At 40.9% G+C, this 14,219-nt stretch overlaps 2 protein-coding genes across 3 annotated transcripts; one reads left to right on the top strand and one right to left on the bottom strand.

The window, feature by feature from the left end:
* Positions 1 to 937: 937 nt before the first annotated feature.
* LOC129814876 (splicing factor ESS-2 homolog) lies at positions 938 to 12,807 on the top strand. 2 transcript variants are annotated; one of them, XM_055868007.1, is made up of 11 exons: positions 938 to 1,184; positions 1,701 to 1,847; positions 2,106 to 2,274; positions 2,390 to 2,479; positions 4,660 to 4,823; positions 4,985 to 5,102; positions 10,843 to 10,976; positions 11,133 to 11,235; positions 11,422 to 11,531; positions 11,617 to 11,732; positions 11,887 to 12,807. In XM_055868007.1, exons 1-11 carry the CDS (start codon positions 972 to 974, stop codon positions 12,164 to 12,166), a joined length of 1,644 nt encoding a protein of 547 aa, XP_055723982.1. In that variant the 5' UTR covers positions 938 to 971; the 3' UTR covers positions 12,167 to 12,807. The 2 variants fall into 2 exon arrangements, with proteins under 2 accessions (XP_055723982.1, XP_055723976.1); XM_055868001.1 differs by lacking the exon at positions 938 to 1,184 and having other exon boundaries at positions 1,248 to 1,847.
* Positions 12,808 to 12,889: 82 nt separating this feature from the next.
* Positions 12,890 to 13,882, bottom strand: LOC129814895 (testis-specific serine/threonine-protein kinase 1-like). The gene has a single exon (XM_055868045.1). The coding sequence runs from the start codon at positions 13,880 to 13,882 to the stop codon at positions 12,890 to 12,892; it is 993 nt and encodes a 330-aa protein (XP_055724020.1).
* Between the last annotated feature and the right edge of the window lie 337 nt (positions 13,883 to 14,219).

Below are 14,219 nucleotides of genomic sequence, written 5' to 3' on the forward strand. Positions count from 1 at the left end.
CTCTTTCTATAAAACCACAACAATAAGGATCATAGCTCTGTACCCCTAATTTAATACAGTGAAATCTGATTTATTTTTCCGAAAGCAAAGCAATGGGTCCAGATTAGCTGAATCTCCCATCCCCCCTAACACCCTCACCAAACTGCCCAGATTAGTTGGGAATTAAGTTTCAACCATTTTATATGTGTCTGGTCTATAGGCGGATTATGTTTTTTGCTTTCTCTTTTTCTTTGTTAAATTTCTCTTATAAAATGAGAACGAGTGTGTCTGTCATTGAGCACAGTGGAGAAGGGAGAGGATTACTGTATGGCATATGCTTTACCCAGAAGCATTAACTGGATGCCTTGGCTGGCACTTTAAACACTAGTTTGAATTTCAAGTGAATTCTTTGGGCAGAAAGCTTGTCATGGAGGGGTCAAGTAGGATGGAGAGACAGAAGTTTCCATTCACCATTGACAGTATACTGAACAGATTTCCAAGTAACAGTGAGGAGAGTAGGCAGTCTGGTGCCACCCACAACCCTGTACCAAGTGAGGATGGAGCAAGATCAGAGAGTATTACTGCTGGGAGCCACATAGAACATCCACAGCACACCTGTTCATGCTGCTGCTACTGCTCCCACTGTGGAGAGGTGTTCCAGGCTGACTATCCTCCTGAAAGTAAGATTTAAACCTATGACAATTTTGACACTATGATCATGCTTCATTTTTCTCTCACAATATATGTTTGTTTAATGATGATGTTTATAGCAGTTCAGTTGTTTTTCCCATTAGCCATGAAGGCCTATATGTTCATGCTTTGACCTGAAAGCAATGTTCTTAAATCAATGTGCCTAAAACACTTACATGTAAAGTTGTAAGTTGTTGTTCGTATGTGTATGTTTGTTGTGAGAAAAAATATAATTCAAAAATAAAAACACTTACATGTAAAGTTATTTTAATTCAGCATGCCAATATGCATGGTCCAGAAGAATGTGTCCGGAGCCATGCAGGCCAGGAGGAAATACCCACAGAGAGGAGCAGTCCTTCAGTCAGGTCCAGAGGCGCACCCGGCGACACCGCACCATATTCACCGAGGACCAGCTGGACGCTCTGGAAGAGCTGTTTCTTCAGAACCAGTATCCAGATGTGAAGACGCGGGAAAAACTAGCACTGAGTACTCATTTACACGAAGAGCGAGTAGAGGTAGGCAGCTACGTGTTTATTTTTGTCCGCTTTTAAATCAGTTTTATTACGTTTATAACGTGTAGTCAATGTAGCTTAATTTTATTTTATTTCGATAGGTGTGGTTTAAAAACCGAAGAGCGAAGTGGAGGCGACAAAAAAGGACAGCATTTAGTGTGCGAAACCTGGAAAACTAGAAGATTATGCCGGATATGCCCATCAGAAGACATTTTTGGATCATTTGCATCCAATGCAATAATGAGGCTAGATTCATTCTAAAAACGTCACTGCCAGACATTTCTGGTGACGTCACCCGTGTACATTCTTCCAATGACGTTCCTTGATTAGCAAAACGTCATCTAAGAACTATTGATATAACTACGTGAATTAAATTAAGGTATTCATACGCTTCTATTTTCAGAGGCTCTTTTTATTTTATAACGGGATTATTTACATTCAGCAAGGTTTTGTTTGGCTTGCTAGCTAGCTAACAGAGAAGTCAAGGCCACCAGAGACCATTTCGCTAACTTCTTCTAGCGACCGACAATGGAAGGATTTGGAAAGGCGCTGATGTTTGGAACCCTTGTCCCAATTAATCCTGTCACAACAGTTGCTCTTCGACAGCCACCCGAGGAAACAAAGAAAACAAACCGAAAGGTTCTCGATGAAGAAAACTACATAGAGGTAACGTTAACGTTGTGGAACAGATAGCTAAGCTAGCTAGTTAGCCAGTGATCATTTTAGCCTACCTGCAGCTGTCTAATGATACAATAGGTTTACAGTGTTGCTGCAAATCTAAGTGTTAAGGTCAATACAGATGAATGTGATTTAACAAACATAGTGGTGATGTTATACATACAACCGCATTGTTTAGTATGTGCTGTGTGTGTTGATAGTTGCCAATGTCTTCCTAACTTGTCTGTTTTGTATGACTTTCAACAGAGTTTAGAGAAGATCATCCAGAGGGACTTTTTCCCAGATGTGACCAAGTTACATGCACAGAAGGACTACCTCGAAGCTGAGGAATATGGGGATCTTGGGAAGATGCGGGAAATATCCATTAAGTATGGGTCATCTTTAGCCAAGTCCACACCACGCTCCACTGCCCCATGTGAGTAAGGTGATAAGTAAACTGTGTCAAGGAAACTCTTTTCCACATAATGTACTAGTTGTCTATGAATGCAGCAGTGGTGCCATAATAATATGCCACCCACTGGTTTGTTTAGATGTTACTCCAGCTTCCTTTGAGACACCAGAGGGTCGTCCTGGATCTCCCTCTTCTGTACTGGGCAAAAACAAGAAAGGAACAGACGTGGGTAAGTTCCTGTTCACCAGGGTGACTGAGAATGGCACTACTCTGTCTAAAGTTTGCCATACATTTCACAATTTTCAATTGGGATTTTGCAATGATTTGCGATCCACAACTAATTTCTGGGATCACAGGTAAATCCTAAAAGTCGTAGGCTCCGACCAAGACGTTGTAGGTTGCATAATGTGAGCGAGTGAAAGATGTGCGATTTGGGTTCTTGCGCTTTCCTGATAAGCATATTAGGTCCTGTTTTATTTAAATTTTTTATACATTTTTTAATTAAAAAAAATCATAATAATTCTGACATACCAGACATTTTTGGTCGTATCTTGTGTAGTGAAGGGGTGCGCTGACCAGCTGTCAAGTCTCTATACTGATGTTTTCAACTTCTCCCAGACCCAGTCTGTAATACCTACATGTTTCAAGCAGACCACCATAGACTTTGTGCCCAAGAATGCCGAAGTAACCCATCTAAATTATTACCCCGGAGCACTCACATCTGTAGCTATGAAATTCTTTAAAAGGCTTGTCATGGCTCACATCAACACCATCATCCCAGACACTCTGGACCCACTCCAATTCCCATACCACCCCAACAGATCCACAGGTGACGCAATCGCTATTGCACGCCACACTGCCCTTTCCCACCTGGAAAAGAGGTACACCTACGTGAGAATTCTGTTATTTGACTACAGCTCAGGGTTCAACACCATAATGCCATTCAAGCTCATCACTAAGCTAAGGACCCTGGGACCAAAAAACCTCCTTCTGTAACTGGATCCTGGACTTCCTGACGGGCCGCCACCAGGTGGTGAGGGTAGGCAAGAACACATCCGCCACGCTGACCCTCAACACGGGGGCAACTTAGGGGTGCATGCTTAGACCCCTCCTGTAGTCCCTGTTCACCCACAACTGCGTGAACGTACGACTCCAACATCATCATTAAGTTTGCTGACGACACAATGGTGGTAGGCCTAATCACCGACGATGATGAGACCGCCTATAGGAAGTCAGAGACCTGGTATTGTGGTGCCAAGACAGCAACCTCTCCCTCCAATGTCAGCAAGACCAAGGAGCTGACCATGGACTATAGGAGAAAGAGGACAGAGCACGCCCCCATCCACATCGACGGGGCTGTAGTGGAGCGGGTCGAAAACTTCAAGTTCCTCTGTGTCCACATCACTAAGGATCTATCATGGTCCACACACACCAACGCAGTCGTGAAGAGTGCACGACAACACCTTTTCCCCCTCAGGAGGCTGAAAAGATTTGGCATGGATCCTCAAAAGGTTGTACAGCTACACCATTGAGAGCATCTTGACTGGCAGCATCACCGCTTGGTATGGCAATTGCAAGGCGCTACAGAGGGTAGTGTGTACGGCCCAGTACATCACTGAGCTACCTTCCATCCAGGACCTCTATACCAGGCGGTGTCAGAGGAAGCCCCTAAAAATTGTCAGACTCCTGCCACCCTAGTCATAGACTGTTCTCTCTGCTACTGCACGGCAAGCGGTACCGATGCACCAAGGCTGGAACCAACAGGACCCTGGACAGCTTGTACTCCCAAGCCATCCCATAAGACTGCTAAATAGTTAGTTCGGGTAGCTATTTGGTTAACTATTTAACTTTCTGCATTAACCCTTTTAGCACTAACTTTTTTGATTCCTCACATACGCTGCTGCTACTTAATTATCTGCCACTTATTCCTAGTTATATGTACATATCTACCTCATTTACCTCGTACCCCAGCACATCGACTTGGTACTGGTACCCCTTGTATAGAGCCAAGTTATCATTACTCGCTGTGTATTTATTGTTACTATTACGTGTTTTACTTTTCTATTATTTCTCTATTTTCTTTCTCTCTGCATTGTTGGAAAGTGCCCGTAAGTAAGCAAACTCGTGTAATGATTTTTAACACCAATTGCAGACTTTAGGATTACAGGATTATGCCGAGAGTTCGCATAATGTAACTGCTCCCCCAATGTTAAGATTTTTGTTGTCGTATAATGCATGCTTAGCTTAAGGACACCAAACTTTACAATGGCTCTCAAGACTATTTAAAATATAGGTCTTCCAGCTGTTATGATCTAGTGGTAATTGGTCGTTGATTTCTTATATAGTGCTATGTAAAGAACTCAATTACAGCAGTAAGATGTATACCCTGTGTTTGTTGTGTGTTTGTAGTGAACAAGGAAGGAGACGAGAAAGAGCTGCCCTGTCTTGATCGCTTCTTGGCTAAGAACACAAGCGAGGATAATGCATCCTTTGAGCAGATCATGGTTCTAGCAGAAGACAAGGAAAAGTTGAGGCATGCGTGGCTGTATGAGGCAGAGGCTGAATTTAAACAGGTACACTTGCCATAATCTCTCATTTGATCACATGTGAATTGCACACTACTCAAATGCTGTAGTATGTAATGCTCCTAGAGTGTTATTTCATGAGTTGAAAACAATTATATTTTCTCCTTCAATTAACAGATATGTTATAACAGCATGTTTCTGATTTTTAGCGGCATGAAGAAAACCTTGCACTTCCGTCATCTGAGAAGCAGGCCCTTGAGTGTGTAAAGGCAGGACTGGAGACCTGGGAGTACAAAGCAAAGAATGCCCTTATGTACTATCCAGAGGGTGAGGATGAGCCAAACAATTATTTTCCTGCATGAAAAACGTGCCTGTTATCTTGCTTGATTATAATGTGGTTTGAATAGGGTGCATAAAGCCACACATACAAACACTATACTATAGACCGGGGTTCCTCAACTGGCGGCCCATGGGCCAAATTTGGCCCTGTGGGTGGTTTTATTTGGTCCCCCAAGTTTTCTGAGCAAAAAAAAACGATTGTGTTTTTTTGTTGGACGTAATAGATTCAGAACAACATAATCATAATCAGTGATTTTAATTCATGAAATCTGTTCCCAAGTATTCCCTCACATAAAAAAGGCCGTATACAAATGTAAGCAAGTTTTGAAATTGATATCTGTTTTGGCTTCTTGTGGTCAATTTACCGTCAACAAATTATTTGTAATTATGTTCCGGCCCCCCGACCGTCCGCCCAAGAAAAATGTATTTAAAATGAAATACAGAAATATCTCATTCACATACACTACCGTTCAAAAGTTTAGGGTCACTTAGAGATGTCCTGGTTTTTGAAAGAAAAGCAATTTTTTTTTTGTCCATTTACAATAACATCAAATTGATCAGAAATACAGTGTAGACATTGTTAATGTTGTAAATGACTATTGTAGCTGGAAAAGGCAGATGTTTAATGGAATATCTAAATAGGTGTACAGAGGCCCATTATCAGCAACCATCACTCCTGTCTTCCAATGGCACGTTGTGTTAGCTAATCCAAGTTTATAATTTAAAAATTGATCATTTAGAAAACCCTTTTGCAATTACGTTAGCACAGCTGAAAACTGTTGATTTAAAGAAGCAATAAAACTGGCCTTCTTTAGACTAGTTGAGTATCTGGAACATCAACATTTGTGGGTTCGATTACAGGCTCAAAATGGCCAGAAACCAAGTATTTTCTTCTGAAACTCGTCAGTCTATTCTTATTCTGAGAAATTACGGCTATTCCATGTGAGAAATTGCCAAGAAACTGAAAATCTCATACAACGCTGTGTACTACTCCCTTCACAGAACAGCGCAAACTGGCTCTGACCAGAATAGAAAGAGGAGTGGGAGGCCCCGGTGCAAAACTGAGCAAGAGGACAAGTACATTAGTGTCTAGGTTGAGAAACAGACGCCTCACAAGTCCTCAACTGGCAGCTTCATTAAATAGTACAAAATATACAATGTCGTACCATGAAACACAACAGTGCAAGCAAAAAAAGCTAGAAGTAAAATCTACTGGATTAGAGGTGCTAGTGTCTGAGTACAACCAAAAGGTTTTGTCTCACTCAGTTGTTGCTTGACCAGTACAAATAAAAACATAGCTTCAAAGAGAACCATCAGGACAATTCAAGTTGTTTTAGCAATAAAGTACCACAGTGGGAGTCGTCATACCTATAAAACCTAGCGGTCAAACAGGGAAATGGTTCCAATCGTTTTTTTCACCATTCATTTTTCCCATAGGAGATTTTAAGAAACACTTAAAATAAGGGCTGTGTTTTGTTTAGGCTAACCCTGGCGTGACGTTTTGATAACCGTGTAAATCTCTCTAAGACAAGGTGACTTTTCAATATATTCGCCTGTATTTACGTCCCAAAAATGAAATGATAGTTAGCTGCTACTGTGGCTATCATAAAGAACTACAAATGCCATGACGAGCTGGGCGAGACTGCCGAATCAAGGCAAAGGGAATAATCTCTTGATTAACTATCTAATGTTAGTTAAAAGTAGTAATGATTAAATTGGCTACATTTCTTTAAATGGATAATTCTGTTAAGAGGATCAGACCCCTTTTTTCCAATTTTCACCTAAAATGACATACCCAAATCTGACTGCCTGTAGCTCAGGCCCTGAAGCAAGGATATGCATTTTCTTGGTACCATTTGAAAGGAAACACTTTGAAGTTTGTGGAAATGTGAATGTAGGAGAATATAACACACTAGATCTGGTAAAAGATAATACAAAGAGAAAAAAACAACTTTATTTTTTATTTTTGTACCATCTTTGAAATGCAAGAGAGGGCATTAATGTATTATTCCAGCCCAGGTGAAATTTAGATTTTGGCCATTAGATGGCAGCAGTGTGTGTGCAACGTTTAAGCCTGATCCAATGAACCATTGCATTTCTGTTCAAAATGTATCAAGACTACCCAAATGTGCCTAATTTGTTTATTATTAACTTTTCATGTTCAAAACTGTGCATTCTATTCAAACAATAGCATGGTATTCTTTCACTGTAATAGCTACTGTAAATTGGACAGTGCAGTTAGTAACAAGAATTTAAGCTTTATGCCAATATCAGATATGTCTATGTCCTGGGAAACGTTCTTGTTACTTACAACCTCATGCTAATTGCATTAGCTCAACTGTCCCACAGGGGACCCACCAATCCTGGAGAAGTTTTAACTGTCTTGTGCACTTTTTAAAAATTGACACAATACCTGTTATCAAAGGTGTCAGCAAGAGATGACGTGCAGAGATATGTAGTTTTGCATGGTGTTTACTCTGATGCTAATTAGCAGTTTCGAATCTGAGAGTAAATAAAGTCGAATATATTGGTAAAACGATTGGAAACATTTCCGTGTTTGACCACTAGGTTTTATGGGTATTATGACACATACACTGTGGGGCTCTATGGCAAATATACTTCAAATGAATAGGTAACACTCACCAATAAGCCATCCATCCTCTATCGCTCCCTCCTGTAGGTGTATAGGCCAACATTGCTGTTTTGCAGAATGAACAAGTCGTGCGTTCCACCTTGCCACAACATGTGAATGTGGTGGCAATGTTATGTTCAAGTATAGATCACCTGCACATTAAGAGTGAAAGCCTTTTCTGTTCACATAGCCTAGTTGAAGTCGTTTTGGGATGGTGCTTTTATGGCGATGTGGGTGCCGTCTATTGCGCTGTTGGTATTTGGGAACCCATTTATGGCAAAGAAACCCCTCTTGACTTCGACCTGTTTTGCGATGGTATATGGAAATTGTATGTTACAATTTGTCTGATTATTGCATCCATCGAGGGATGTGAGATGCAGATTGGCAAGCTCCCACTGAAAAGTGCCCGTTGTCAAAAACCAGAGGGTGGATAACAGTTTAATGTGCAGCGCAATGGCATGTGTTTGCTTTTCTAAAGTAGGTCTTAAATCCTCGCAAAGATCCTATAAGATTGGTTTTGGGAAACGATATCTGATGAGCAAAATCAGTACTTTCTGAAGAAAAAAACGTCCCACTTGTCTCTAAAAACGCGCTCTTTGAAATGCAGTGTGTGCCAAATCTTCCAACAGTGCAAGATCAGCCATCTCTCATTCAGTTTCCCATTATCTCAGTCTTTTATAGTATTTCAACAATGGTTTCACTTTCACACATACCTTTAATTTAACAAATTACTGTACTTGAATTAGTATTTGGAGCATGTGACATACAATTTCATGACTTTATATGGATTATCATAACAAATGCATGAGTTCACAATGGTAATACAATTAAATCAAAACATTTTAAATGATTACCGTAATTTCCGGACTATAAGCCGCTACTTTTTTCCCACGCTATGAACCTTGCGCTTTATACAATGACGCGGCTAATTTATGGATTTTTCCCGCTTTCACGAATTCATGCCGCCAAAAAACTGAGCACCGTCACATAATGTGAAGTAAATCGAGCGCGCTCAAACTTTCCATCATTCTGATTATGGTAGTCATTTTGTCACCCTCATCATGGCAAAGACACGGAGAAATGCATATGATGCAGCTTTCAATTTGAAGGCGATCGATCTGGCTGTTTGAAAAGTAAATAGAGCTGCTGCACGGGAGCTTGGCCTTAATGAGTCGATTAAAAGACGTTGGAAACAGCAGCGTGAGAAACTGACTTAGTGCAAAAAGACAACAAAAGCTTTCAGAGGAAAGAAAAGCAGATGGCCCGAACTAGAAAATGAGGCTTGGGTGACAAGTGGGGAGAAATCCTTGTCACCCATAAATCGCGAAGAGCGATTTATGGTCAAGTCTGCCAGTGGGTCCTGACAGCGTGGAGCTGCTGCATATTGAAGAGGGCAGCATAAACTCAGTGGGGAATTTGCCTCCGGATGAAAGTGAGGAGAGCACAATGAAAACGATCCAACATCGGATGAAGCAATTCTGAGGCTATTCAACTCCGACACCAAAGGAGATGACAGTGGTTTCAGTGCACAGGAGGAAGATAGTGACCAAGGACTTTCTTGGTAGGCTACTGTTTACTGCTATTTAAAAAAAAAAAAAAATGTTACAAGCCTGTTTCGTTAAAGCCTATTTATTTTTGTTACAAGACGTGTTTCGTTAAAGCCTATTTATTTTTGTTACAAGCCGTGTTTCGTTTAAAGGCTGTGTAAAGTTCATTTGTTTCAATGTACCGGTAGGCACCTGCGGCTTATAGACACGTGCGGCTTATTTATGTACAAAATACATTTTTTTTTTTAAATTCAGTGGGTGCGGCTTATTTTCAGGTGCGCTTAATAGTCCAGCAATTACGGTACTTTCACAATTTCACACATTTTCAACGTGTGTTTTCCCAATTGTACACTTGAAAATCAGTTCCCTTGTTCCACCACATGACACTGTGCGTAAGCCTGGTCATGGCAGTGCGTAAATGTATGCATACTCAAAAAAACGTTCATATTGATAACTCTCACACTTTGTGTGGAAATGATTGCACGGTTTGCGCACAGATTTATACCTACACATAATTGATAAATGAGGCCCCAGGATTATACGATATTTGCACAGTCTTTTTAAAATTCTTCAAGCTTTGAAGTTGGTTGTTGATCATTGCTAGACATTTCAAGTCTTGCCACAGATTTTCAAGCTAATTTAAGTCAAAACTCTAACTACTACTGTAGGCCACTCAGGAACATTCAGTGTCATCTTGGTAAGCAACTTGTGTATATTGTGCCTTCTGTTTTAGATTATTGTCCTGCTGGAAGGTGAATTTTTATCTCCCGGTGTCTTTCGGAAAGCAGACAGAACCAGGTTATCCTCTAGGATTTTGCCTGTGCTTAGCTCTATTCCTTTGTATCAACAAAAAAAAAACTCCCTAGTCCTTGCTGATGATAAACATATCCAGAACATGATGCAGCCACCACCATACTTGAAAATATGAAGAGGGGTACTCGGTGATGTTGAGTTGGATCTTCCCTAAACAGAACACTTTGTATTCAGGACATAAAGTTAATTTCTTTGCCACATTTTTTGCAGTTTAATTCAGTGCCTTAAGGCAAACAGGATGCATGTTTTGGAATGTGTTTTATTCTTTACAGGCTTCCTTCTTTTAACTTTGTCAATTAAGTTAGTATTGTGGTATTGTGGAAATTCACGGCTCGACTGAGGGACCTTACATATAATTGTAATTGTGTGGGGTACAGAGATGAGGTAGTCATTCAAAAATAATGTTAAACACTATTATTGCAAATTTTTACTCCTGAACTTATTTAAGCTTGCCATAACAAAGGGGTTGAATACTTGTTGACTCAAGACATTTAATCTTTTCATTTTAAATTAATTTGTAGAAATGTCTAAAAGCATAATTCCACGTTGACATTATGGGGTATTGTGTGTAGGCCAGTGATGGCAAATCTCAATTTAATTATTTTAAAATTCAGGCTGCACAACAAAATGTGGAAAAAGTCAAGGGCTGTGAATACTTTCTGAAGGCACTGTACATGATGAATTGTTTGATGTTGTATAAGTTGAGTTGAACACCTTCATGATCTTATTTAATAAGGTGTCCAGGATGATGACACACTCTTCAAGAAACCCAGGGAGGTGATTCACAAGAACACTCGCTTTGTGGGAGACCCCTTCAGCAAAGCCCTTAACAAATGCCAGCTTCAACAGGCTGCAGCCCTCAATGCACAGGTAAAGTGCTTTCCTGACAAATTATTGGTTTTAAGTAAATGGTTGTATCCTATTTTTAGTCAAGGAATTTTAAAGTAGAGGAAGGTCAAGGTATCTAAAGATCAAATTAAATGGATTGATCCTGAATGATTTATCTGACTGAGTGTTTATCTCCAGTTCAAACAGGGTAAAGTAGGCCCAGATGGCAAAGAACTTAATGCCCAGGATTCCCCTAACGTGAATGGATATGGGTTTGAAGGAACTCCCTGCCCTTCCCCAGGTAAGTAGTTATATTCAAGTATAGATCACTTTCAATATTCTCAACAACTAAATAACTATCAGAAATACTTAGTTATTGGGTAAGAATAGATGTTTTTCCAACATTTGTTGCTGTTAGAGAGGCTTCCATAAAACTTTCCCAACTGCATAAAAACTAAACTCCCCTAACCTGATATTGTCCTACCAGGTATGGCTGAGTCCCCCCTGATGACCTGGGGTGAGATAGAGAGCACCCCCTTTCGCCTGGATGGGTCTGACTCACCGTTTCAAGAGAGGAACATCGGCCCATCATTTAAGGTACAAGCCAATGGCTGGCAGCCGCCCCCCAAAAAACATGTTTTGTCCAGAGTAGTTTCTTAACTTGAGATAATCTGACACACAGATTCCAGAACCAGGAAGAAGAGAGAGGTTGGGTTTGAAAATGGCCAATGAGGCTGCCGCCAAAAACCGGGCAAAGAAGCAAGAAGCATTGCGAAAGGTCACAGAAAACCTGGCAAGGTAAAAACTGATTGACGATTTATTTAACTAAATCTTTCTTTTTGCAAAACCGCATGTTTTTTTCATAGCTCAATTCTATGACCTCTTGTTATACAAAATTCTTAGTCCTTTAAAAATGCTTTTTATTATTTTGAACCTAATTTCTGTCTTTCAGTCTCACCCCAAAAGGCCTGAGCCCAGCATTGACCCCTGCCCTTCAGAGGCTTGTAAACCGCACCTCCAGCAAATACACAGACAAAGCTCTAAGGGCAAGCTACACACCATCACCCACACACAGAGGAGCAGGCTCCAAGACCCCCCTGGGTGGTCCAGCCACTCCCTCAGGCACTCCGACACCAAGCAAAGCTAGGACCCCTGCCTCCCAGGACCCAGCATCCATCACAGACGACTTACTGCTGCTTCCCAAGAGGAGGAAAGCATCTGACTTCTTCTGACTGGAGTAAAGCAAAACTGAGAAAGAACAGTTATCTTGAGGAAGTGAACTCTTACATGTTTAAAGCAAGTTGTCATCAAGCAAATTACCGGCCATGTTTCTCTCTACCCCACCTCATGCCCTCCCCCTGGATTTTATGGACTTGCCTTTTATGGCTGGAACAGTGTGCACAATGAAGGGCAGAGTCAAAATACCAACCCTGAATTCAAGGATAGTTGGAAAACTCAGGTCATTACTGTTTTTAGGGTGTTGGACAGAAATGCATAGTATGTACTGTGTTAGAAACCTTCCAAGACTGGATAACTTACAATATGTGGGTTCCAAAGAGATTCTATAATTGTACATAGCCTAGGCTGATGTTAGTTTAATCTTGGTGAATGTTACGAGGCTTTGTTGATTTTTTTGTTTTGTTAATATGTTCAAATGTAAGCCTCTATTGTATGCCTTTTTTTGCAATCTAATCTTTCAGTCCTCAACCTAAAAATTGCCTTGTTGTTAATCCCAAATGTTGACACTCACCTTTGTCATAGCAGATTCGATTTCTAAAAATGTAACGAAGGCTATATGGTTCATCTTGACAAATATGTATGTTCCATTTATTATGAACTATTCAGGTGGAATAAATCCAGCACTTCAACATCAGGAATCAGCAGGGATGTTGTTCATTGCATCAGGGAATTACTTTTTTCTTGGTGTGCTTAGACGTTCCAGCTGCCTCTTTGCTCTACACTGAAGGTTTTGGATCTGATTTGGCCTCAGCCTCTGCTTTCACCCCTTTCTTGTTCTCATTGCCATGAGGATTCTTACTACTTTCATCCTTCCTTTCCTTTTTGGAGCAAGCTGCTTCCGATGTGGAAGGCCCATCTTCCCGTCTCATACTACCATGTGATTTGGACTGCACCCATACATGCTCAAGGATATTGTCAATCTCTACCCTCTGGGCCACATCGGGGTTATGCATGTGATATATCAAGTCTTTGTACTCTGTCAGGACAGCTTTGCTGCGTGGGAAATCAATGTGATGCTCCTTCTGAATCTTCAGCATCTTCTTGATATTGGAGTCATCATAGGGCATAGACCCACAGAGCATAATGAATTGAACGACCCCCCCCCCCCCCCCCCCCATACTCCAAACGTCATACACTTTGGGGTTGTATGGGACCCCCTGTGATGCATAGGCTGCAGAGCCACAGAACGTTTGGCTGAGAATCATTTGTCCATCCTCATCATATTTGAACCTCCTGGCGAAACCAAAGTCTGACACTTTGAGGTTAAAGTTTTGGTCCAATAGCAGGTTTTCACATTTCAAGTCTCTATGAACAACATCTAGGGCGTGTGCGAATTTTATTGCAAGTGACAGCTGTTTGAACAGTGTTCTGGTGAAATCTTCGGGCAAGGCACCCCTGAATTTGATGAACTCCAGTAGGTCCCTTTGCACACCAAGCTCCATAATCATGTACACCTTGCCTTCTGAAGTCTCGAAAATTTCGAATGTCTTGACGATGTTGCGGTGGTTTAGGGATGCAAGAATGTCCAGTTCCCGGGGCAAGAACTTATCCAAAAAATCCGGCGGCGCCCTTTTTCTGTTAATAATTTTGATTGCCACATTGGTTTTCAGACGCTCGGAATAAGCGGATTTTACTTTGGCGTATGACCCCTCGCCTAAACTGATGCCCAATGTATAGCCCCGTTTCTTAAGCACCAGTGAGTCATCCATGGCTAAATAGGACGACCCGAACTATTCTGGTGAATGTTATAATTCACTATTATTGACACCATGTTGAACTCAGTTCATAGTTGGATATCAAAGATAGTAACAAATACCCTATGTGTGACTAACATTCTATAATTTATCACTAACTTGGGAATTGACGTGAAGTTTATTTCTATTACATGTTAATTTGCGTAATAATGGAATGTTTAATTCCTCAATAGCAGTCATTGACGAATGCCATTAGGCACATGGCTCATTTCCCAGTCATAGCATGTTATCTAAAAGGATGTTATAACATGAGTGAATTGTACATGATGCCTACATGTATACATTAAGAAGA

This window comes from Salvelinus fontinalis, chromosome 2, assembly GCF_029448725.1.
Source record: "Salvelinus fontinalis isolate EN_2023a chromosome 2, ASM2944872v1, whole genome shotgun sequence".
Taxonomy (NCBI): Eukaryota; Metazoa; Chordata; class Actinopteri; order Salmoniformes; family Salmonidae; genus Salvelinus; species Salvelinus fontinalis.

What these genes read in the sequence shown, in the direction of transcription:
- LOC129814876 (XM_055868007.1), top strand. Translation starts at nt 972, where the DNA reads ATGTGTCCGGAGCCATGCAGGCCAGGAGGAAATACCCACAGAGAGGAG. An exon ending in ATGAAGAAAACTACATAGAG is followed by an intron (nt 1,848 to 2,105) that starts GTAACGTTAACG and finishes GACTTTCAACAG; the next exon opens with AGTTTAGAGAAGATCATCCA. An exon ending in AACTCCCTGCCCTTCCCCAG is followed by an intron (nt 11,236 to 11,421) that starts GTAAGTAGTTAT and finishes TTGTCCTACCAG; the next exon opens with GTATGGCTGAGTCCCCCCTG.
- LOC129814895 (XM_055868045.1), bottom strand. Translation starts at nt 13,882, where the DNA reads ATGGATGACTCACTGGTGCTTAAGAAACGGGGCTATACATTGGGCATC.